At 32.6% G+C, this 26,445-nt stretch overlaps 1 protein-coding gene across 1 annotated transcript in view; it reads right to left on the bottom strand.

Annotated features, from left to right (window-relative positions):
* The window catches only part of CAPZA2 (capping actin protein of muscle Z-line subunit alpha 2), a 57,121-nt gene that overhangs the window by 12,954 nt on the left and 17,722 nt on the right, over window positions 1–26,445 (bottom strand). The window contains exons 2-4 of the mRNA XM_044677372.1: window positions 13,609–13,672; window positions 6,092–6,143; window positions 1,775–1,838 (exon numbers count right to left, since the gene is read on the bottom strand). Of these exons, the coding sequence (XP_044533307.1) occupies window positions 1,775–1,838; window positions 6,092–6,143; window positions 13,609–13,672 (180 nt within the window). The remainder of the gene's footprint in view (window positions 1–1,774; window positions 1,839–6,091; window positions 6,144–13,608; window positions 13,673–26,445) is intronic.

A 26,445-nucleotide genomic window follows, 5' to 3' on the forward strand; every position in this document is an offset into this window, starting at 1 on the left:
GAGATCATAGAATACAATATTCCAAAAGGAAAAAGAGATAGGCTTATAACCAAGAATAAGTCATCCTGCAAAGCTGAATATCATACCACTAAGAAAAAAGTGGACTTTTAATGGAACAGAGGACTTATAAGCATTTCTAATAACATGACCAAAATTAAACAGGAATTCTGAAAAAAAAAAAAAACAAGAGTAAAGAAAAGTCCAGAAAAATAAATTCATATGAATAACTGAAAGGAACTTTATGATAACATAGTGCTCACCTCCTTATAGAGAAATATGAAATGAGTAGCCCTTAACATCCTGCAATAGAATTTTCATCACAAGTCCTTTGAGATTGTATTGCTGAGAATAGCTAAATTGTTCATAGCAGAACATCTTTACAATATCGCTATTACTGTGGGCTGTGTTATCCTGGTTCTGCTCATTTCACTTATGTTAAGTCTTTCCAGGTTTTTCTGAAATTCTCTAGTTTATCATTTCTTATAACACAACAGTATTCTACCACAATCATACCGCAACTTGTTCAGTTATTCCCCACAATTGATGGGCTTCCCTTAAATTTCTAATTCTTTCAAAACATGTTTCCTGATCCTAAGGTAAGGATTTAAGGAAAGGAGAAAAGCAAACAAACAAGAGGAACTTGTGGGAAATGGCTGGACACTTGTTACATAAGTGAAATGGCATATATAATAAAGAAACGAAGAAAGACAATTTCAGAGAATTTTGGGTTGTACAAACTGACAGAGTGAAGTGAACAAAACCAGAAGAACAATTATACAACTCTGAAAGACTTAGGAACACTTATCAATCCTTTTAACAGAGGGCTAAGAATGAAAAATGTTTCCATTCTCTGACTTATTATATAGCAATCAACTGAAGAGGTATACGTTTTTATGGCTACAACGTGGATTTGTTTTAATTGTTTATGGTTATTTCTAACAAGGGTTTCCTCTCCAATCCCTTCATCTCAGAGAGCGGAAGGTTAGCAATAGTGATGTTAATAAAGGAAGTTTTAAAAAAAAATGCTCAGAACTGAACAGAAGGAATCAGAAGATGCACAAATTAACAGGACCATTTCTAAAGTAACCTGAAAGGGTCAGCTAAGTGGTTTAGTGGATTGAGAGCCAGGCTGAGAGATGGGAGGTCCTAAGTTCAAACCTGATCTCAGACATTTTTAAAGCTAAGTCCCCCTGTGCAAGTCACTTAGCTCTCATTAGCCAGCCCTTACCACTTTTCTGCCTTGGAACCAATACAAAGTATTGATTCTAAGATGGAAGGTAAGGGTTTTAAAAAAAAAAAGAAATCCGTAGTATATATAAACAGACACATACATACTATTTAATGCCTCTTGCATTTTAAAAATATTTATTAATAAATATAAACATTTATCAAAAACATTTATTATACATTTTAAAAGAGCAAGTTTTATAAAATGGAGATTTATGGTATCATAGGTAGAAGAAGCCTCTTTTTGTGTTCTGCTCTATCAAAATGGTCTTTGGCATTTTAAGTTCAGAATAAAAAGTTTTTTTTTTTAATTCTACCATTCTAAAGCACTATGTTTACTAATGAAATTCTTTAAGAAAAATAAGTAGTCAAATTCTTCAAAGATTATGTCCTTCCAATTGAGTAATCCTTAAACACTATGCACTTGAGATAAATATTTTCAATATTAAGGCTTTACAGCAGTACAAATAAGGTATTATTATAATAGGAAAACTCAACAAGTTAAACAGAAAAATGACTGCATCTGATTGTTTCACATGAATCATACCTGTTCTTCATAACCTTCAATTTTTACTGGAGTAAACTGGTCCAAGTTATACTGTGCAAATGCACTAAGAAAGGGGAAAAAAAGGCAAGTTACTTTAGAGTTGATTCCAATCATTTTTTTCCAGGTTAAATGCAATAAATGATGCATTATTAAATTCCATACAGAAAAATAACTAAAGCTAACATAAAAAAATATTTAGTAAGCTGCCACAAATGGTACCACTCCCAAATACACTGTCATCTTCAGAGGTTAGTGTTTTTTTATTTGTAATTTTTAATTAAGAAAGCTCTAAAATGTCTTTTAATAAGTTTGTTTCTTAGTGATTTAAATACCAAATAGAAAAAGGATCATTTTCTATAAAAATAGAATTTTTCATTAAAAAAAAAACACAAAATCTAGGAATTGTATGATATTACAAACATCACATTGACAGAGACAAAATATAAAACTGCTATTTTATCTAAAATCTGGGAAATTTGGTCCTTAGTTAAGTGAAAAGGCATCTAATTTTTGTATCTACCTTATGAAGCTAAATATTATTTATTCTAATCATTCTGCTGCTGGTTACAACATTTTCAGAACTCTTTTTGAAATTGCTTTGAGAATACAGTTTTTGTCCTTTTAGGGTAGATTTAACTTTTAGAAAAAAGCAGAGAATATTCAAAGGTATTTCTGATAAATAATGGGAGTGATTTCATATTTTCAGTCAAATTCCAATAGACATCCATTCAATTTAGTTTAGTCGTGTTTTGCCGGGAGCCACTCAGAAAAATAGGGTCTTTAATAGGGTCTTTTATCTGGACCCCATCAGGGTCAATTTAGCGGGCAAAGCCCTGTACTGATTCTGGTGGCCTGAAAAATCGGGCCATAGGATGGATGGCTTATCCAAAAAATCTGACCCCTCTCTGTGACTCCCTTCTGATCAGCTCTTTATGTTATTGAAAGCATTATAATCTAGTTTTTTAGGATAGCTTCAAGTCACATAGAAAACCCCTAAGTAGCCTATAGTAAGCCAGCATTTATTGAGTCAACAGCCCTTTCCCTCAGCCGAAAATAACAGAAAATAGCAGAAGCTGCTTATATCGTTTTCTCTCTGCTTCAGACATCCCAAGGACACTGCATGGCAGGCCCAAGGAAATTCCATTCTTACTTTAGTATCTTCCCGCACTGAGCTGTACCCCACAATCTTACTAAAATAAAACTTAAATAAAATAAAAACTTAAATAAAGTAAGACTCATTTTTTAACCTTGAGCACTGTCTTGTCTGGGTATAATCTACATGAGAAAAAATTTGTATGCTATATGCCAACTGTGATGTAATTCTTATAACTTTGGGTGTTTCTATACGGCTTTTGATTTCAAATGTACTTTGTAGAAAAAAACTGTTCTTGAAAAAATGTATAAAATAAACCATAAGCTCAAGGTCTTTTCGAGCAGTCATGAGCTAACGTGTTAAGAGTGACGGTTCCCAGTTTCTGCTTCATTCTTTCTCACCTAAACCGTATACCTTTCCAGAGCCCTGGAGCTGTTGGCTAGCTTCCATGTTTCTATGTTTCTATGAAAATGTTGCACATCAAATGTTTCTATAAAAATGTTGCACATCAAAAAAAATTTTTTTTTTAAATCAAAGATTCATTTTTAGATTTTAGAAGAAAAGTGAAAAGGTATATTTTTGAGCAAAATAATTACTCTGTGATACTGGAACCAAGAAATGTACATATCAAAATCATGCTAATAAAATGTCTTTAATATTAGCATAATTGTTTGTGAAAAATTTAACACATAAGATCCACTGTCAGACTCATTCTGTAAAAACATAAAAGCATGAGACTCCATGCTGATGCAAAAAGAGATCAATGGATGCCAGTTGCCTTCATCACCATGATAGTTCTGTTAGTTTTTGACTGGTAAGTTATTCTCATAGTGGAATATTTTGAATGTTCAAATCTCCCACTACTTTTGCAGAATATTTTTATTTGTCTTGTGTGATTGAATGACTGATTTGTATACAATCAAAGATATCTCTGCAACCTTCTTTAAATCTTCTGTGTCAGTTAAACCTGACTCCTATCATTTCTTACTTTTTAATTTCCATAAATTAGTTTGAAAACTGTAGGCAGAGTAAATAGAGAACGAGTGAACAAATTGTGGCATCTTAATGCAACTGAATAAATACTATACTGAAAGGAACTATGAGTTGATAACATTTTAAAAAATAAGAACTTGTTTGAAATGATGGAGTGAAAAAATAACCAAAAGAACAATAAACACTACTCAGATGAAGACAATGTAAACTACCACAAAATTAGAACTAAAAATAAATTATAATAAAACTTTAAAAATTAAAAATAATAATTAAGAATAGTATTAGTTCTAACTTATAAAACATACACACGATCTTTTTAAATAAATGGAAAGCTACTAAAGTTTGTCTCTTTGTCCTCAAACCACTTTTTGTTGTTTTATCTATTTTCGAAGATCTGTGGGGAATTTGTGTATATATAGGAAATTCTTTCTATGCTATGTTGAAAAGAAATCAGTTAAAAAAAATTCTCTTGCTACTACTTCAAATCTGTAAGTTAAACATAAGTCGTGTATCTTAGTATTAAATTTTATGAGATATCAAACAAATCTTGGCTCTAATAAACCAACTGTTATTATCAACATAAAAATATTCCATGAAGTTTCATTCCTTATAGTTGTTAGAAAATGACTGATGAGCAGACTTTGAAAATAATGCTACTGAATGATTTAGCAGCTCAGAATTCAATAAACCCAAACACACTGGATACTGGGGTAAGGACTTACTCTATAACAAAAACTGCTGGAAAAATTGTAAAAAGCAGCCTGACAGCAATAACCTTTAGATTAACATCTCATATCATAAACCAAGATAAGCTCCAAATGGATATATGAACTACATAAGATGATACGTAAATTTGATCAACAAGGAAGAAATTAATTTTTGTATCTCAGGCAAGCTAGATGCCACAGTGGAGAGAACAACAGACCTAGAGGCAGAATGAACAAGTTTAAATCAAGCCTGAGATGCTTGCTGTGTGACCCTGCGCAAGTCACTTAACCTGCCTCACATTCCTTAACTATATAACAGAGTATAATTGTAAGGGAAAAAAAGAGCACATATCTCCTAGGGTTCTCGTAAGGATCAAATTTAATAATATTTGCAAAGTACTTAGCACAGTTCCTAAGACATAATAGGAACTAAATAAATACTTCTTCCCTTCATTATTATCAAACAGGGGACAGAGATCAGTGAATTGATTCTAATTTACAAAAATAAAAGACATTCAGGGGCAGTTAGTTAGGTGGCTCAGTGGATTGAGAACCAGGCCTAGAGATGAGAGGTCTTGGGTTTAAATGTATACTCAGGTACTTCCTAGCTGTATGACCCTGGGCAAGTCACTTAACCCCCATTGCCTAGCCCTTACCACTCTTTTGCCTTAGAACCAATACACAGTATTGGTTCTAAGGTAGAAGGTAAGAGTAAAAAAAAAATGCCAGAAAAATAAAATGAGGCAATTTCTAGTTTCTTAATTTCTAATTTCTTAATCTCCACTTATGTATATGGCCTTGATAGGATGCTACCAAGAAAAAAGGCTGGTATGAATTGTCAACATTGTCCATAAAGGTATCTATGACATATCCTTAGCAAGATTTGGGTCTTTCAAAGTTTCCACTGGTAACAAGATATGTATTATAGTCTAAACACAGTGGTCCTCAACCTTTTCTAATTTTCATTTCTCCAAAATCTTTATAAAGATTGACAGGAACTAGGAATACTGACTGTAGTTATTAAGGGAGTGAGGTTGATAACCTAAAAAATGTTTTTATAACCACACCCTCTTCTCATAGGTGGAGATGTCCCTGAGTCTTGGAGAGAAAAACGATGTAGTGATTGTTTCTCATGTTAGGTTCTTGAAAAGATGTTAGTGTTCAGGAGCTATGGCTTTAAAAAAAAAAAAAAAAAAAAAAAAAAAGGAACATGCTAATGCTGTGAGGCAAAATAATTAAGTGACTTTCCAAAATAAGAATTTAAAAAATAAACTTACTTTGCACTTCCAATATTAAAGTTGAAAAGAGTTTATAGCCCTATGCCTATGCTACACAAACAATGTAAAATGAATGAATGGTGGATATTTTTTTACTTCTACCTCTTCTAGCTAAATTCATTTAGCTCTTGTTTAAAGACACAAAATAACAATTAAACTATGAGCAGATGTCTGATTCAAAGAACTATGAACACAAGAAATAAAGGTTCTGTATATATGGCAAGCAAGTATAATATTCAGTACTTACTGAGCTGCTCCTTCCCTGAGAAGATTATCATTATTAAGCAGTAACCGAACATCTGGAAAAACGTTTAGTAAAAATATTTCATTATTTGTGCAAACTTGAACAGTTTACCAAGATTATGTTTAACCACAGAAAACAATGAAAACTGGTTTGGGGTTCATTTGGGGTTTTTCCCCTGAAGAAACTGACCAGAAGAGATGGATACAATAGAAAAAAGCAAAAGAAATTAACCTATATATTTTATACTCAGGACATAATTGCAAGTAGATGCTGGAGGAATGGAATGTATTTCCAAACAACTATGTCTTAGGCCACCAGAAAGATGACGTGATAACAACTCTAATAGTGAACACTTTTAAGTACTCTACCATTTAATAAGACAATACTAGTATCAATTTCACAGGTAGTCACTCTACAAAAAAGTGATCAACAACGATACATGTAAAACCCAGTAGAATTGCTTGTCAGTTATGGGAGAGGGTGGGACGAGGGGAGGGAAAGAACATGAATCAAGTAACCATGGGGAAAACCCCAAATTAATTAATTAATTTAATGAGCTTTAAGAAGGGATCAAACAAAGAAAAAGGCTTCTCATTAGTTGCAGGCATTCTTTTCTCACTTCCAGAAGATCATATTCATGCTACACATCCATTTAATTAATTAATTTTTGGTTATCTGCCCTATCTGCTTTGTTGTCCTCGTTTTGGTTAACAGATATGGGATTGTCCTGCTATTAATCACCAATATGGTCTTATTAATAGATTTAAGGGCTGTATTAAAGGTCAGTAATTAAAAAATACTGCCACTAATGCTTGTCTCACTTCCTCATGTAATTATATCACATGTAATTTGTTTTTTATTAAAATTATTACCAAACTACAGTCTATTAGAGTCTGGAGACCTACATTAATTTGATTTGGTTGATTTCTCTAGAAAGATCTTAGTCTCAAATTATTTGAACTAAACAATGAAGGCTTCTCATGCAAGCCAACACTCTTGCCTAAATAAGTCTTCATGAACAACTTTGGGATAGAAATGAGAATTCTCTAATATAAAGAGAACTGGGATATACCATTTTAGAATTTCCTTCCATTCCTGCTAACAACTGTCCTATCTCTTCTGTTCTTTATAGCTAAGGCCATTTTACAATAGATGCCTCCAATGAGGGAGTGTCCCTCCATTAGGGAATGGCTGAACAACTTGTGGTATATGATGGTGATGGAATACTATTGTACTATAAGGAATGTGAACTGCCTGATTTCTTCACAAAGTGGAAAGACCTCCATGAACTGATGTGGATTAAAATGAGAAGAACCAGGAAAACATTGTACATAGTAATTGAAACTTTGTAGAACTATCAAATATAGTCAACTTTGCTACTAAAAGCAATGTAATAATCCAGGACAATCCTAGGGATTTATGAGAAAAAATGCTATCCACATTAAGAGAAAGAACTAGGAGTAGAAATGCAGAAGAAAAACAATTTATCACCTGTTTATATGGGTATATGATTTGGGGTTTTGGTTTTAAAAGATTATTACATAAATAAATAATATAGAAATAGGTATTGAATGATAATACATGTATAAACCAGTGGAATTGCTTGTCAGCTTCAGGAGAGGGGACAGGAGAGGGAGAGAACATGAATCATGTAACCATGGAAAAATACTTATAAATAGATGCCTCCAATTTTCCCTCTTCTTAACTATCCTATTAAAATTTGTCTTCTGATCTTATATTCCACCAAAACTGCTCTCTTGGGTTATCAATGATATCTTAACTGCCAATTCCAATGGACTTTTTGCAATCCTAATTCTTCTTGATCTTTGTGCAATCTTTGACACTATTGTTCACCCTCTTCTCAATACTCTTCTCTTTAGGTCTTTTAGCTACCACTATCTTTGTTTCTCCTTTTATCTATCAGGCTGCTGCTTCTCTTTCTTTACAGGATACTCAACTATATCATGCTCTCTAAGCATAGATGCCCTTCATGGTTCTGTCCTGGGTGCTCTTTTCTTCCTCTATACCTTATTTGGTGATGGCCACAGTCCCAATGGGATTTAATTGTCATCTCTGCTGTTAATTCTCAATTTTAGCTGGGCTGCTCCAAACTTTCTCTAATGTCCAATTTCAAGTCTCCCATCACTTTTCAAAAATCTCAAAGTGAATGTCCAGTTAACATCTTAAAATGTTTGAAACTGAACTCATCTTTTCCCCTAAATGATTTCCTACCTCCTAGCTCCCCCAATTACTATAAAAGGCAATAATACCATTCTCTTCATTCTTCAGCCTGGAAACTCAGAAGTCTTCTTCAACTCCTCACTACCTCTCACCCCATCCCCATATTCAATCTGTTGCCAAGGCCTGTTGATTTCACCTCTGTTAATAGCTCTTAAATAGGCCGCCTTCTCTCTTCTGACTCTGGCAGGCACTGCTCTATAGACTATTGCAAAAGACTGCTGGTAGATTTACCTGCCTTCCCCATTCCAATCCATTCTCCACTTAGCCACTAACATGATTTTTCCTAAATCACAGGCCTGACCATGTCACCCACCCACTCAATAAACTCCAGTAGCTTGCTATCACCTCTAGAATTAAAATGTGGTGCTTTGCATCTATATCTTTCATAACCTAGCTTACTTGTATTTGTAGCCTTGTAACACCTTACTCTGATCCAGTGACACTGGCCTCCTGGCTAGGAACAAGACACTCTATCTCTCAGTTCTAGGCATTTTCCCTGAATGCCCCTCACAGTTTCAGCTAAAATCTCATGTTTTACTGGAAGATTCTCCCAAACCCTCTTAATTCTGGTGACTTCTTTCTGTTATTTCCTATATATCCTGTATGTAGCATATGTGATATATATTGGTTTGTAAGTTGTTTCTCTTGTTAGACCATAAGCTTATTGAGGGCAGGAGCATTTTTTGCCTCTTTTTTTAACCCCCTGTGTTTAGCAAATAGTAGTGCATGACACATAGCAGGCACTTAATAAATGTTGAATGACTGATTAAAAAATGCCTCCACTAGAGGAGACATCATAGTATACCAGGAAAGAACATAATGGAGTCAAGGAAACACCTATGTTTGAACTCCATTTTGAAACTTAAAGGTATGTAATCATGGACAAGTCATTTAAACTTTCAGGCTCATATACCTTATGTTTCAATTTTACCTGAAGTATCCACTTCACAGGACTGCTATGAGGCTCAAATCAGTGTAACACCAGGCCTGGAGTCAGGAAGACTCCAAGTACAAATCTGACTCTGATTCTAGATGTGTGAACCTAGACAAATTACTTAAACCCTGTCTGCCTCCATTTTCTCATCTGCAAAATAATCTGGAGAAAGAAATGGCAAACTACTTCAGTATCTTTTACCAAGAAAATCTCAAATGGAGTCATGAATGAGTTGGACTCAACAGCAACAAAAGAACTATATAAAATCCAACTACTGTTATTATTAACAGCTCAAATTTCAAAAATAAAATTATCAACAGGAAAAATAGTTTATTTCACACTTTCATCTGGAAAAGAGATAGCAATATAATGTCTTAACAAGCTTGCTTAATTAGTTTTAAAATGTTTTTAATGGTTAATACTAGAAGAAGAAATATGCTACGATATGATAAGAATATACTACAACAAAGATAAAACAGGAGAAAAACAAAGCTGGCAGACCATGGTTACAGAATCTTGTAATGTCTGCTGAGGCTAGTGGATTAGTTGATATTGGGATTTCTAATTTGATAAAGAACGAAATCCCAATGAGTGGCTAGAATAAATCTAGCACCAACATGGTAGTCTCAAGGAATGCAAGGCCACTAGGCTGCTTAAGGAGAGGCAAACCAATAGGATGGAAAAACAGAGCAGGTCCAACCTTAGGGTACTCATCAGTATTGGGAGCTGATCTATGAGGGGCTATTGCACTTAAAGGCTAGATAAGATAAAGAGGCCAAAAAAAACTGTCAAAAACAAACAAAAAACCTGAAAGTGGAGGAAAAACAAAAAGGAAACCACACTCTCATTACCATTTAAAAATGTTTTTTAGCAAAACAAATATTGTAATGCAAATAGCAAATAAAATTATCATATTGTGATTACTTTTTTCAAATACATAATTATTTTAGCAAATGGTTCGTGTTTAATGACAACCATATTTTTCCCAAGAAAAAAATTGATTTTCTGTCAGTTTTGAAGACCAAATTTTGTTGAAGATCAACCTAAAAGAAATTTCAAATAACATCCAGACAAATTATTACTATCCATTTCTTTTTGAGCCTTTTAATCTGTGGTATAACATTTCTTAAAGAGTGTGTTCCACAAAACTTATCACAACGAGTGATACAAGTAAAAAAGAGTTCCATTAGAAGTGTGAATGCTAGTGGTATTCTCCTTTTAGTAATATCAAATTATTGATACATCAAAGAACTTATTTAAAAAAATGAGGGGCAGCTGGGTAGCTCAGTGGATTGAGAGCCAGGCCTAGAGACGGGAGGTCCTAGGTTCAAATCTGGCCTCAGACACTTCCCAGCTGTGTGACCTTGGGCAAGTCACTTGACCCCCATTGCCTACCCTTACCACTCTTCCACCAAGGAACTAATACACAGAAGTTAAGGGTTTAAAAATATAAAAAAAAAAAAAAAAAAAAAAAAAAAATGAGAATCTTATAACCAAATATCATACTGGTAAAAACTTCACAGGAAGAAAACTGACTAAACAAGTCATTTCTTTCATTATGATCTTTTTTGTTTAAAATGTTATTGTTTTTATATGACTGTAAATATATCATCTCTTTTGCTTATAATTTTCCACAGTCCCCAATTATTATGGCAAGTTTTTCCTTTCAAGAAATTCTGTATATATTTTAAAGTTATGTTAGTAATTTTAAATTCAAGTGTTCCACTGCCAGATTAATTTGGGAAAAGCTGCTATAGTACAATGCATGCATGCATGCATGCATGCATGCATGCATTCATTCATTCATTCATTCATTCATTCATTCATTCATTCATTCATTCATTTTTTTTTTTCATTTTTAAAGACCCTTACCTTCCTTCTTGGAGTCAATACTATGTATTGGCTCCAAGGCAGAAGAGTGGTAAGGGTAGGCAATGGAGGTCAAGTGACTTGCCAAGGGTCATACAGCTGGGAAGTGTCTGAGGTCAGATCTGAACCTAGGACCTCCCATCTCTAGGCCTGGTTCTCAATCCACTGAGCTACCCAGCTGCCCCCTATAGTACAATGTATTTAAAGCAGGAAAAACAAATTCACTGAAAATTTAAAATCTCAAAAATAGTCATCCTCAGCTACTTATTAATACTTTCTGGAATGGATAAAGAGATTAGTGATTTTCAAAAATGTATAAATGGATTTATAAATGTTAAATTTTAATTTTCCCCCCCATAATTTTTCAAGGGCCAAGAAGGGTGGTAAATTGCTGTTTTTAAAATCCCAAACCAAACATGTTAAATACACTTTTACTTAAAAATAGATGGAAACTCCACAATACTACAGAATATAGATTATCTGCATTCTAAAGTATTTGGAATCATAATTAAGTAATCAAATAATGTATTAACTATCCTTAACTGTGAGGGAAATGCTTCTATGACATTGTCATCCAGCAATTACCTTTTCACAATACTAAATTATGTTTTCTGACCTCAGGTTGAACCCTTCAATAAAACATGATTACTGGTTTATTTAAAAAAAGAACCATGACAATGAACTAGTCAAAAGTGTAGCATTTTTTTAGTGATAGCTTCTGTTGGAAAGAATGTTTTCTTTCTTTGGAGGCTCTTGTAGAGGTCTGAACAATTAATTTGATTCTGGTTTCAACATCCATACAAAAAGAAATGCATTTTCATTTTTAACTAAAATATATTAGTTTTAAAACTACTTTTGTTATTACTAATAGATTCTTATTGAAGAATACATACCAAGAATAATCAAAAGTTCCTTTAAATAAAACAATCTAAAGTGATCTTTTTGTTGTAAAATAAAGCATTTATTAAGCACTCCTCTCTGTGCTCCAAGCAATAAAGGAAAAAAATAGAGGGAGGCTAAACTCACCAGAAATATTTATTATTAAATTATTTAGGAGACAGTTTCACAAGCATATACCTTCTATTTGTTTAATTAAATAAAAACTGAACCATCATTCACCTCTGTATAGTTACAAAAGTATGCTAAAAAAACTTCTTTATAAGGTATGCTGTCTAAAATTAAACACAGATCTGTTATTAAGAGTATAAATCAATGTTATGCCAAGTAAGCATGTGTGGTAGAAGAAACATATTAAAAGGAGTCTTCCTAATCATTGATTTAAATTGGTTCCAATTTATTATCTTCTCAAAGGATAAAGGAAGGGCAAAGTAATAAAAATTCTACTTGAATCCCAGATTGCTTTTATTCTTTTATTCCTTTGATAGGTTCTGGCCTTCCACGATCTTTTGAATTTTATAAGCAAAAAACCTGATTTTATGCACTAAGTAAAACAGCTAAATATGCTATGGGCAGTTATTTCCTTAACAAAGAGAAAATAGATCTTTTGGACTTATCAAATCCCTAAAATAGATTCAATTCATATGAATGTGCTACATAGATGACTAAAAAAAACTGTAATTTCTTTAAAAAAATTTAAAAAGGGGGCAGCTGGGTAGCTCAGTGGAGTGAGAGTCAGGCCTAGAGACAGGAGGTCCTAGGTTCAAACCCGGCCTCAGCCACTTCCCAGCTGTGTGACCCTGGGCAAGTCACTTGACCCCCATTGCCCACCCTTACCAATCTTCTACCTATGAGACAATACACCAAAGTACAAGGGTTAAAAATAAAAAAAAAAATTTAAAAAAAATTTAAAAAACTTTATGCAGAAAAAATGATCTCAAAGATTCTACAATTCTGCTTTTTTAATTATTATAAAATAGTGAATTTGGACTGAAGCATTATACAAATTAAAAAGAACAGAAAATAGCATTCTATAAATTAAAATAAGCCCTAACTTTCTGGAGGCAATATGGAATCATGGATAGGGAACTGGTTTTATGGCTAGGAAGACTTTTATTTAAGTTCTGCCTCTGATACCTATCAGTTGTGGACCCAGGGTTCTGTTCCATCCTAAATAGTCACTTCAACTTTTCAGTGCTCTAAGCAATTACTTATGAAGCTGCAAAGAAAACTGAGAAGCTCATCTACCAGATGCTGGTGACCAGGTAAATTTTATTATTTTTCAGTCAAAACAATTCATGAAAATAATCTATTGTCAATTAAAGTTACAATTACATTATGTTTTAGTTTAGGAACTATACACTGGTAAAATCATGACTTACAGATTTAGTGCCCAAAGAGACCTCAGAGATCATTTAAACCAAGCCTGCGATTTTAAAGACAAGGATACAGGCTCAAAAAGTAGAAATAACTTATGGCTAGAAATTAACAGAGTTGGGATTTGAATTCAGGACTTCTACATCAAATCCAGTGTGCTTTCTACTACATTAGCCATTAAGTTAGCAATAAAAATACTCACCATTAAATACCTCATTAAATTCTCCTGGGGGGGCATGGATGATGAATTTTGCTGCTATGCGCACCTGAAATAGAAATGAAAATATGAAAATTTTATCACATCAAATGAACAATGCTACTTTGAAATTGAACTAAAAAAAAAATACTGGCACTGAAACCTTAAAGACTCAAGCCCTATTGAAAATACTATTAGACAATTCTACTGGACATGAAAAAAATTAATTCCAAATTTTAGTAATAAATATTAGCTATGTTATTTAGAATCTGGATATTAACAATAAATTCATTTTTAAAACAACTTTTTAGGTATTTTGGAATATTTTTGAGCATAAGGCAAAGAAATGTGAACTTTTCATAATTAGATGTATGTTATTTAGGTACATGAAAAAAGTTAATCATGATTCAGTGACTATAAAGGGTCTGCCACAAAGTAGTGGAAAATTAAACAGGAAGAAGGGTTTAAAGAGAGGCATCAAGTCGTGCAGAGTACAACTGAAGCCAGAGCAGCAGCTGACAAATTTCAGTCACAAAATAAATGGTAGGGAAAAGAGCATTAATACAAATAAGGAACCATATTTCAGGTAATTATAGACTAATAGTTACTTCCATCAATAGTAATCATTATCTTTTAATCTGAGCATTTTAGTAGTTGATCACAATAAAGATTCAATATGTGTATTTGTGAGGGCAAGAAATCAAGAAGGCAAACAAAAAACTTCCATCACACCTGTACACACACACACACACACACACACACACACACACACACACACACCCCTCTCAGAACAATAGCTAAAGTACAACACTGGAATTTTAAGGTAATGTCTATTTAATTTCCAACAAAAATGGGGTAAGACACACAGAAATTATCTCAGAGAAAAATTTTCAGTTTTAAAACAGCCAAACCTCAAACTCCATCTAAAATTTCAACATACTGTCTCAAACTTTGCAACCTGGACTCTGGTTTGTAAGCACTTAATAAAAGGCCTATTATGTGCCAGCCACTGTAATAAGCATAGGAATAAATAATAAGTAAAAAAACAATTCCTGTCCTCAGGAAGCTTACAAATCTAATAGAAAGGCAGTGAACAACTATGTACAAACAAAATATACACTGGGTTAACTGAAAGTAATTCAGAAGGAAAGGCACTACATTAAGGAAGCCTTAGAATTTTAGCTGAGACTTGCAGGAAGCCAGGAGGCAGTGAAGAAGATTTCATTCATGAGAGTCAGTCAAAGAAAAGGAACTGTGTGATGAGATGGAATGTCTTGTTCCAGCAACAGTAAACAAGGACAGCATTGCAGGGTTTTAAGTACATCAAAGGGAGTAAGGTATAAGAAGACTAAAAAAGTAAAAAGGGTCAAGGTTAGGAAGGATGTTCAAAGTAAATAGAGGTCCTAAACTAAACCATCATGAAAACTGAACATGCAAAAAAGAGTAAGGTACAGAACTCTCTGGCACTTAGTACAGTAGTGACTGTTTTAAAGGTCCAAAGTATACATTCAGTTAAAAAGGAGTGTCTTAGGAAGCAAAGTCCTAGGACAAGGCTAAGGTCACAAAACAATCCAGATCCAGAAATCTAATATGCCTGTGATATTCACTGATTTGTTGAGGGCTTGGCAGTGTCTCAAAGTAGGTGTGAAAAAATTTAACTCAGAACTTTCTATAAGCCTCACCAATACTCTGTGTTTAACAATTACAAGCAAAGCTCTCTTCCCAAATAGGAGATCTACAAGTTGCTAGATTTGCAAATTAAACTTCAAATAGCTTTCAGAAGACAATTATAAGTAGTCTCAGAAGCAAAAAAGAGTGGGAGGTGGGAGGGAGGGAAGAAAGGAGAAAAACCAATTTTTTTTTGCAGTTTCTATCACCATTTTATTTATTCTGGGGAACTGAAGGCTAATAGGAAGATAAACCTTTAAAGCAGTGATTCCCAAAGTGGGCGCCACCACCCCCTGGTGGATGTTGCAGCGATCAAAGCAGATGGCCACAGGTGCATTTATCTTTCCTATTAATTGCTATTAAAATAAAAATAATTAATTTCCAGGGGGCTAAGTAATATTTTTTTTCTGGAAAGGGGGTGGTAGGCCAAAAAAGTTTGGGAACCACTGCTTTAAAGTATTAGATCATTCCAGGTGGCTAGTATCCTAATTAGACTTTCTTTTGCACTTACCAACAACCTTCTTTCTATGTAACCTCTAATTAAGATTAACTTATTTCCTTGTTTTTTTCCTAGGTTACTACATCAGTTCTGCAAATTTTAAGAGTAGGCTAGAGGTTGAGACTATTCATTTAAGCAACACCGTAAGTAACTAGCATTTAACTTGTGGATTAGGCTATATCAGAATGATTAAAGAATAAAATAACTTTTAACTTTAGTAATGGAAAAGACAAATAAATTAAAGAGGTATTACATGAGAATATTAATATTCACTTTAAACTCTTTTTTACTAAATAATGTTTTATTAGAAAGAATACAATGATTAAGTTCATATAAATTTTCCTGTAAATACTTCTGATTTTTGTAATACACATTAGATATCACACAAACTAGACCACAGAAACTTCTAATGTAGTCAAAAGTTCACCTTTCAATAGACAACTTAAAAAAAAAACAACTCCATCTTGTTATATAATCAAGCCTAATAATGTTATTTCTTTTACTCAAATATTCTTTTGTGCACACTATATAATAAAGATAAATGAAATCTTCCACATTGCTGCTTTCTTTTTGTTGACTCATCAAAAACCAATATTGGATATAAAGTTAGATCTTAAATAATAAGTACTTTATCATAAGGATATATTTCTATACTAAAAATACACCCCAAAATGTTAGAAAATAGCTCTGAAAAAGTGCAATAATTCTATTAAAAACTGCCCAAACGAAAAAAGACAATTCTTCTCATGAAAAAGTAATTATGCTTAGGGGTTTCTGTTGATATTGTCAGAAATAAAAATGTTCCTTATTCACAATCACGTTTTAAAAGATGAGGTACATTGTCTTCATTTATATTTAGCTACCATTTACAAAATGCTTTAAGTTTTGCATGGTACTTTGCATGTTTCTTCATTTGAACTATGAAATAAACCCAGAAAGTAGGTGTCTTTATTATCCCCAACTTGCAGAGAAAGAAACTGGGACTGAAAAAGGTCAAGTGATTCGCTTAATGTCACACAGCCAGCTAGTGTTTTGGCAGAATTTGAACTCAGGACTTGAAAGCCCAGCACTATCCATCGTGCCATTTAGGATCCTTTTATATATATATATTTAACAAATATTAAAACCACTTCCTACATATTATAATCAATTATTAGAAGTTTCTCTAAAAAGTCATTCAGGAAAAATGAAATATTTCATATGCTCCATTTAGAATGGGGAAAAAATCCAAATTTCTATTTAGAATGTAATTGTAAGTTAACGAAACTAAAATCAATCACCATCTCTCTCTAAAAACTTCAAGTTTCAACAACAAAAAAATAATAGTAATGGCTAGCATTTATAAAGTCCCTTAAAGTTTTGAAAGCACTCATTTCACCTCTATAATCTTGTAAAGCAAGTACTAGTATTATTTCAATTTTGCAGATAAAGGAAATAAGGTAGGTTAAGTGATGTGTCCAGGACCACAATGCTAGTATGTGTCTGAGGTAGAATTCCAATTAGGTCATCCTAACTCCCAAGTCCAGCATTCTATCCACTGCTACTTAGCTGCCCCATGCAATATCAGCAGTTAGGGCTACTTTAAAAAGGAAAACAAGTTGTTATACAGAACTCTTAAGATCTATATCAAGAGCGGGTTAAGATAGGGGCAGAGAAGAGGCAGGGCAACTTTCTCTCCTTACAAACAGATATAGCTTACCTCCAAAGGACAAGAAAACAAAATCCAGATGAAAGGGACCCCACAATAGGGTTTAATATTGAAGGTACGTGGGATTTCGGACATTAATGCATTGCTGGTGGAGTTGTGAACTGATCCAACTATTCTGGCTGGCAATTTGGAATCATGCTCAAAGGGCTGTAAAAGAATGCCTGCCCTTTGAACCAGCCACACCATTGCTGGGTTTGTACCCCAAAGAGATCATAGATAAACAGACTTGTACGAAAATATTTATAGCTGAGCTCTTTGTTGTGGTAAAAAAACATTGTACACAGAGACTGATACACTGTGGTAAAATCAAATGTAATGGACTTCTGTACCAGCAGAAAGCAATGACACAAGACAGCTCTGAGGGATTTATGGAAAAGAACGCTACCCACATTCAGAGGAAGAACTGCAGGAGGGGAAACACAGAAAAACAACCACTTGAACACATGGGTTGATGCAGGCATGGTTGGGAATGTAGACACTAAAGGACCACACCAAAGCAACTATCAATAATATGTAAATAAGTCCTGATTGATCACGCATGTTAAAACCAGTGGAAATGTGCATTGGATATTGGGGGTGGTGGTGGTGGTGGTGGTGAAGGGGGTAAAGAGGAAAGTAAAAACAAGAATCACGTAACCACGGAAAAAGTTTTCTAGAAAAATAAAACATTATTAAACCAGGGGAAAAAAAGATCTATATCAGGAGAATGGAAAAACCAATTCAATTAGTCTGCAAGTATGCCAAAACTCCCTTCCTTTTCACCAACTGCTGACCCCTTTGAATTGATTGTGGTAATCTAGACCTAGTAAAAAAAATTCACTTATTTTCAGACATATACATATATATAATAATAATTTTGTGGCCATTATTCCACCTAGATATATAGATATGTAAGGGCTAACTTTGAAGACTAAGAGGTAAGCTATTCTATTCTAAGTTAGGCTGGACTATATGATCTAAAGGTGACTACTTTCTCTACTAATAAATTAATATCTAATCCTTTTTTAATTTCCCTTAAATCTAGATCTGTACATAGTTCCTTATTTTTTGTATTGTTGGATGGTGTAACAGCATGACTTGAGTGCAAAAAATAATTAATCTTTTTAAAAAATTCTTTAACTAGTTTCATTAAGAAGTTTCCCAAATCAAAGTGATTTCTTTCTTGTCTTTCATGTATTAAAAAAAATGCCAGGTAATGTTTAAGACATTTTAAAATAAATTTATGGTGCCTTCTAAAATAGAATTCATAAGTGTTCTTCCTCATAGTGTGTCACTGTTATAGATTATACATTATATATGTTCAATAGTATTTATTAATTATTTTAAATTAAATTTACCAAGATACTTATAGAATGAGGTATTCTATTTAGCTGAATTAACCAAAAATCTTTTTGCTTTAACATTTATTGAAAAATTCTACTAAACCCCATGTCAAATTTCTGAATTTTAATGTAGAATATAAGTAATATAATTTAAAAACATCTTATCTTCAGTGGTTCTCAAAGTGTAATCCAAGAATCTCTGATCATCCCCAAAAACCTTTTAGGGGAGGCCCATGAGGTCAAAACTATTTTCATACTAGTAAGATATTATTTGCCTGTTAAAATACTTCTTCCTTTTCTGGTTATATATCTGTGTAGATGAAGTTTTCCTTCATCAATTTCAACCAAAAAATATTATCAGGACAGATTCTATGCAGAAGTAGATACCTGAATCCAGGTGTCTTTTATTAAGTGAGACATTAAAGTAAATAAGTAAAATAAGTAAAACTCCCACTCTTTTCACTAATATTTTTTATTTGGGAAAAGGTCTTTTTTTAAATTAAATATTGCTTATATTACTATGTAATGGTTTACTATGGTTTTTTAATGAATTAATAAACATTTTTACAAGTAGTAGCATTATTTTCTATTTGTGGACATAACCAACATAAAAAAAAAAAAAAAAGTAAAAAAGTCCTGAAAAAGTTTGAGAATTGCTAAATGAATTATCACAAGTCTCCTAATTAGTTTCCCTGTCTCAAGTCTCTCATCACTTGATAGAGTATAAGTTCACTGATTCGAATACAGGATCAGGCACAAATACTAGCTATGTGATCCTGTATAATTCACTTCAGCTCTCTCAATTTCAGTTGCCTCATATGTAAAACAGAGATGATAACAGCACCTACCTCCTAGGGTTTTGGTGAAGGTAAAAAGACACATTTGTAAAGCACCTTGCAAACTATAAAGTACTATACAGATGCTAACTATTTCTATTACACACTGGACAAAGTAATTTTCCTTAAGCAGAGATATGACCAAGTGACTTTCCTATTAGGCTTCCCATTCACATAAACTGTTTAGTTTTAAAGTCCTATAATACAATCTTGTTCCAACTTATCTTCTTTGTCAATACTTTTCCTTTCCCACAGGCCATTCCATCTCTGGCTAATTTCCACAAATATGGAATACTGTGCAATCCTTCCTTACTGCTCACTTGCAGTCCTTGACTTCCTTTAAGATGTAGCTTAAATACCATCCTTTCCAAGAAGTCTCAAGTTGTCCCCATTATGCTACTGCTCTTTCCTCCAAACAACCTTGTCTTTCATTACTTTATAAATACTGGCATTTACTCACTTTATCTGTTCATACTTACATATGTACTTGTTTCTCTCATTAGAATGAGAACAGGGTTTGTTTCCTTCTTTGTACTTGTACCCCCAGTGCCTGTCACATAGCAGACCCTTAATGAATACCTGTTGATTGATGCTTGTTCAGTTTTTACTCTATATGTATTTTTCTCCTAATAATCAGTGCCTAGTACCTGAGAACAAAATTGAAGTTCAAATTTGGTTAAGAAATTTAGTAGGTAATAGTAATTATTAGCTATTAAGTTTAAAATTTTAAAATTCATCATCTTAAACAAATCCCAAAGTTATCATTCTTAGCCAGTTATCACACAGTACTCATTTATTAGGCCATATTTAAAGTACAAAGTTTAGGGCATTGTCTAGAATATAGTAGGCATTTTAATAAGTATTTATTTACTGAGTAGGTCAGACTACCTCTTATAAAAGACAATGGGGTCCAGCTGGTACAAATGGGGAACTAATAACTAAGAGAGTTCACTAAACCAAAATACAAAATTTATTTAAGCCTAGAACCCTTTACTCCATAAACTAATTATTTCTTTAATTTCAATTTCACTTAAAAAGATATTTACTGAAATTAAATTGTATATGCAGGAAAAATAATTGTATTATTTATATTGTTATTCTGATGGTGGTGAAATTATGGTGTGGTTATGTTTCTAACAATAAGATAAATTCTCTACTACACTTAATTTTAAAAGAAATTCTAGATTTCCAACCCTTTTGCTTTTATGAAGTCACTGCTTTCAAAATCCTCAAAGACTCTCAATTTTTATCCTGAGAAGGGAAAAAGAATGAGGTTTTTCTCTACAATTCTACCACATGTTTAACACTTGTGAAGCAAAGAACATAATAATTGAAACATCATGCCAATGTACTTTAAAAAGTTATCCACACCTATACATGAAATAATACCAACATTTTGGTGATTACAAAATGGAAATATTTTTTGTATTTTATATAATAAAGGGGATTTACATTCTGTCTCACTATCACATTACCTGCTTCCTCAAAATATAATCACATCTTTATAATTATTTTGTATTGAACAAAAAGAAGAATTTTAACTAGCCTAAAAACCTAAAATGAAATAATTTTCCATCAACAAAATAAGCAATAGATAGATGGGGAAATGAAATGAATTACAGAGCAACTTTAGGACTATTTAAAGTAATTTATTTCAAAAATTCTCTAATATGGTTAAGACAACACAGTATTTTCTTCTCATTGAAGATTCTTTGTATCCCTCCTCAAAAGGCTAAGGTATATAACCTTCAGAATGAACTTTTTTTAAAAACATATTTGCCTATTCACAAACTAGAATTCTTTAAGCAGTATAATTTTATTGGTGACAGTATCCACTTGGACAGATGAAGACTACAATCTCTCTATAACTTACCTGATTATTTTCATGAACTAGAAATTTCAATTCATCATTCTGAGGTTAAGTCATCTGGTCTAGTCCTTCATCAGACCAGCTAATTACAACAGTTCTAATTTTTCTAGGATTTTATGGACCAGTATCTTTCCCTTCACCATTATTGCAATTCAGCTCCACACAACACAGTAAAATCATTTTACTGTCTTATGGGTTTTAGAGCCCAAATAGGAATTAACATTTTTACCTGCTATTTAAAAGCATAACTTTGATCACAAAAGATGTTCATTTATAATATTAACTGAAATTGAAGGCAACTATAAAATCATTTAGATCAGTAGTTCCTAGCCAATATTATTACTTCAAAGTCAATGCAGTCATGTATCTTTTAAGTCAATAGACTGTGCCCTAACCTGAGGACACTCCCTCATCTTCCCTATTTGAATACAAATGATTTAGATAGGGACACTTTGGTTCTGTACTTTTCTCTCCAATGCTAATAACATGGAAAAGTTGTTCCTTCTTGGGATCATTTATTCATTAAACACAAATAACACAACTACTATATAGGAAAACCTTGAAAATTTGACATTAATAGGTACTTAGACTAAAAAAGACAAGGCTTATTTCATAATAAAGATAGCAAAAAAAAATTATTAAATCAAGTTGGATTCTTTGTCTTTTTAATTGTGGTAAATGTGAATTCAGCTTTTTGTTTGTTTCTGTTCATATGCATTATGAAAAAAGTATTAAAAAATATCACACACATTTTGCCTGTTTCTAGTACTATGTGGCCCAATGGGAACTCCTTTGAATAAATTCTGGCCTTCTAAATAAAATAAAGAGGTTCTTAATCTCTGGTTTAAGTAAGTTTAAGGTTAGAATTAAGGTTGAGAATGAACCAAGGTATACTGACACTTGCAACTTAAAAATGTACATCACAATACATATCATGATTTTCAATTTCTGAAACTCTCTAATTTTGGAAAAATTAATATTTTAAAATAAAAGTTGTTTGAATTTATTTTTTTCTTGTTTTGGTCTTTTATTTTAAAGGTTTTCTTCTATTATATACTCTAAAGATAAAAAAAGAATAGCTTCTAATTTCTCAACTACCTAATAAACAAAAAGATAAAAAAAAGAACTATTAGAAGTTTAAAAACCTAAAATTTTCATGCTGAACATTTTACACCGATTAATAGCTCCAGAAGATTTAAAAAAGTAAACATTAATCTTGTGAAAATTCATGATAAAATAAGAAAAAGGAATACTTAGACTTTGTGTTATAAATGAATTTTAAAAGGCATTATCTGTCACTGAAGTGACAAATATTAGGCTAAAAAATATATCTACAAGTGCATTATTTAGATCACAGCTTTTTAAAGTGCTAAATATTTATGAGACATAATAAAAACAAAGGAAAACCTATATTGTCCAACAGTCTACACAGTAAATTCTTGAAGATCAATTAAAGACAACTATTGTATGTGTGTGCATGTGTGCACATGCCCATCCTGTGGCAGCTGTGATGTAGTAGGAAAAAAATGAGTTTTGGAATTAAAAATCCATTTTAATCATCTTTAAAATGGAGATAGTAATATTTATACTATCTCATGTGGTTAAGAAGTTCAAGAAAGATAACAAATACAATGTAAGCTATTATTACTGTATTTATCACCCATTCTTATCTATATAATATACCTCCCAGAGAACAGATACTCTCTCACTCACCTACCCATGTATTTTTTCCATATTCTTTTCCCTAGTCTTCTCATCTTTTCTTCCTTTCTACTTTCAATGGACCTCTCCTCTCCTGATTGTTTCTTCTTTTTCACTCACTTTTTTCTTCCTCTTCCTTATTTTTTTCCTTCTGCAGGTTTAATTTCTACCACAATAGCAAGATATCTATTAACATAAGAAATGACTACATATATACATGTACTACAGTTAAAAATGTGTTTACATATACGAAAGTCAATAAACACATTTAAAAATGTTTCAGTAACCGTATGTTAAGACTTTTTCTTCTGGTAAACATGGGATACACTGAGTTTTTAACATGAGGTGAGGGGGCCCCCAAAAAGTGCCTATACATATCTTTAAGAGTTCCACAAACTTGGATGGGGGGGGGGGGGGAATTACATCTTTAGTTTCATTTATTTCTAGGTAAAAATGTAACATTTCCTTCAATTAAGAATTTTAAAGAAATTATCCTAATTCCATTGGCTTTGCCAGACTACTAAAGGAGATGAAGACGCAAATAATGTTATCTCTTCTAGGTCCATCAGTCAAAGGATTCAATTGTTCTCTCTTTTTAAACAGATCCAAAGAACTGACTAGAGAAACCAAGTTACTAATTAAATGAGTATGTTAGTTTTAAAATTAAAAAGCTCCCCTTATATCAGCCACTTCACCCCCTTATTACAAAAGTAATTTCTCAACAAGGTGTCAGAAGTTTTTATAGTAATTTACAAGTAAATTAAAGATATGAGACAACTTAAAATTAATTTTGCTAAATTTCTAAAGAATGGTTCCAAGCCAGAACACTGTACACAGTAATAGCAATATTTTTTGATCATCAACTGTGAAAGAGCTGGTTATTCTTAGCAATACAATGATCCAGGACAATTATGAAGGACTTATAACAAAGAATGCTATCCACCTCCAGAGAAAGAACCTTTCAGAGTCTGAATGCAGATCCAAGCATACTGTTTTTCACTTTAGTTTGTGTTTTTACTTTAGGGATTTGGTTTTATATGAATATTTGCTTATAAAAACGATGAATGTGGAAATGTTTTGCTTGATTGTACATTTAAAACAAAGATCATCAAACTGCTTACCAACTCCAAGAAGGGGTGGGGAAGAAAGAGAAGGTGATAATTTAGATCTTAAAATTTCAGAAAATGTGTATTAAAATTATTATTAAATGTAGTTAGGAAAATAAAATATTAGTAAATAAATAAAATTGGGTTCCCAAGTTCCTTTAGCTCCATTTCCCAATTTTATAGCCAGCCACAGTATGGAATGGGTCAGGTCCCTGACATTCATCTTCTCTTTGAACAGTATAATGCAGAAGATTATGAGTCTGCTAGACGAGGAGGAGAGGATTTGCAAAGGACATTCGGTAAACTCTCATAAAGAAGGTAGGAGAAGTCCAAGGGAGAGATGGGCAGAATAGGACAGCTGTGTCTTGACCTTTGGGATACCTTGTTCACATTATTCTGATCTCTTGCTAAGATTGTCAGCACTACCAAGACTATGTTGGGGGGTTTCAGCATCCATCCAGCTTCAAGGTATAAGAAACCCAATGCTCGTGCACAGTCTTGAAGAATGATCATACTGCTGCTACCTGCAAGACTTCAAGAGGGAAGGTAAAGAGACATTTGGGAAAAGGCATATAGAACAGTTAATATCTGATTCAATTTCCTTCATTTCTTTTTTTATTCTGTTTGGTTGTCTTTTGCTTTAAGTCACCTCTTTTGTCCTGGAAAAAGAAGCAGCAATAGGGACTCATTAATTCATGGCATTGAGAATATAAAGGCAATGTCAAAAACAGTACTTTCCCACAATTATCCTATCTACTTTCAATAAGGACTTTTATAGATGAATAATCCAACAATATTAACAGACCAGGGTGTGGTTGAGAATAGGAGGTTTTTAATAGGTAGAAAGGCCATCCAGAAAAAACAGAGAAGATGACTTACTTCCAATAAGCCAAAATAGAAACTCAGGGAAGCTAAATACATTTTTGAAGGAAAGGGATGATAATCCAAGATGAAAAGAAATCATAATAAAAGGTAAAAACTGATTTTGTAGAAATAAATTACAACAAAAAAGTAACAAAATAACTAAGAAAATAAGCATATAAGGAAGTATAATCTAATCAACTGGGTTAAACAGAACTGCACAGATGTGAGAAATGGAAACAAAGAAGTTCATAAAAATTAACAATTTGATGAGCAGTTATTGGAAAGAAATTCAGGTGGAAGACTAATTTGGGCCAAATTCTATCACTGGATTATTTGCTTATATTTTGGGATAAAATCTGAGTTTTTTAAACATATTCTTCTTTCTTTTAATACCTAGCCAATTCTTGTATATAACATCACACTAATTCTGTTGTCATTATCCTGTTTGTTTGCAATTTAGAGTGCTCTAATAATATTCCATTAGCTCTATTAGTGTCCTATTAGAACACTGGGTTTTCCTAGATATGATTTTTGAAAATATTTACTGCAGGCTTTATGAGATTCTATTTTTTCTTAGGAATTATTTGTATATTTATAAATACAAATTTGTGTATTTATAAATTAAGTAAATGAGAAAGCACTAACAAATTTTTACTTTACATACAGTTATTAAATTCATTTTAAATTTATGTATCAAAGGAACATGTACATTAACTGGATTATTCTGATAAAATATTGATAAGCACTTCTACAGTACTATAGAATTTACAAAATAATCTGCATACATATCTGACCCTTACAACAACACTGTGATATAAGTACTACAGTTGTTATCCTAATTTTATAGATGAGGAAACAAATTCTGAGAGTTTAAGTGACTTAGAGTCACTGAGCTGGTAAAAATCAAATTTGAGCTCAAGCCTTTCTTGACTCTAAATCACATGCTGTTTCCACTATCCCACAACAGTACCTTTCTACAAGCATCTCTTTAAAGGACTATTTTAGTCAAGAGTTAACATAAATAATTAGACTGTAAGCAGATTATTAATTTTCAAAGAGAGCAAATTTAATAACCTAACATTAAACTACGCAGATTATAATTTAATTTTTCTTTGATGATGTGTCAGGAGACATTCAGAGAAATAGGGGTCTTTAATAGGTACTTTTATCTGGACCCCATCAAAGTTGATGTAGCTGGCAAGGCCCTATATTGACTCGTCTGGCCTGAAAAGTTCAGGCCATATGGTGGATGGCATATCTGAGATAAAA

Source organism: Gracilinanus agilis, chromosome 5 (genome assembly GCF_016433145.1).
Source record: "Gracilinanus agilis isolate LMUSP501 chromosome 5, AgileGrace, whole genome shotgun sequence".
Classification (NCBI taxonomy): Eukaryota; Metazoa; Chordata; class Mammalia; order Didelphimorphia; family Didelphidae; genus Gracilinanus; species Gracilinanus agilis.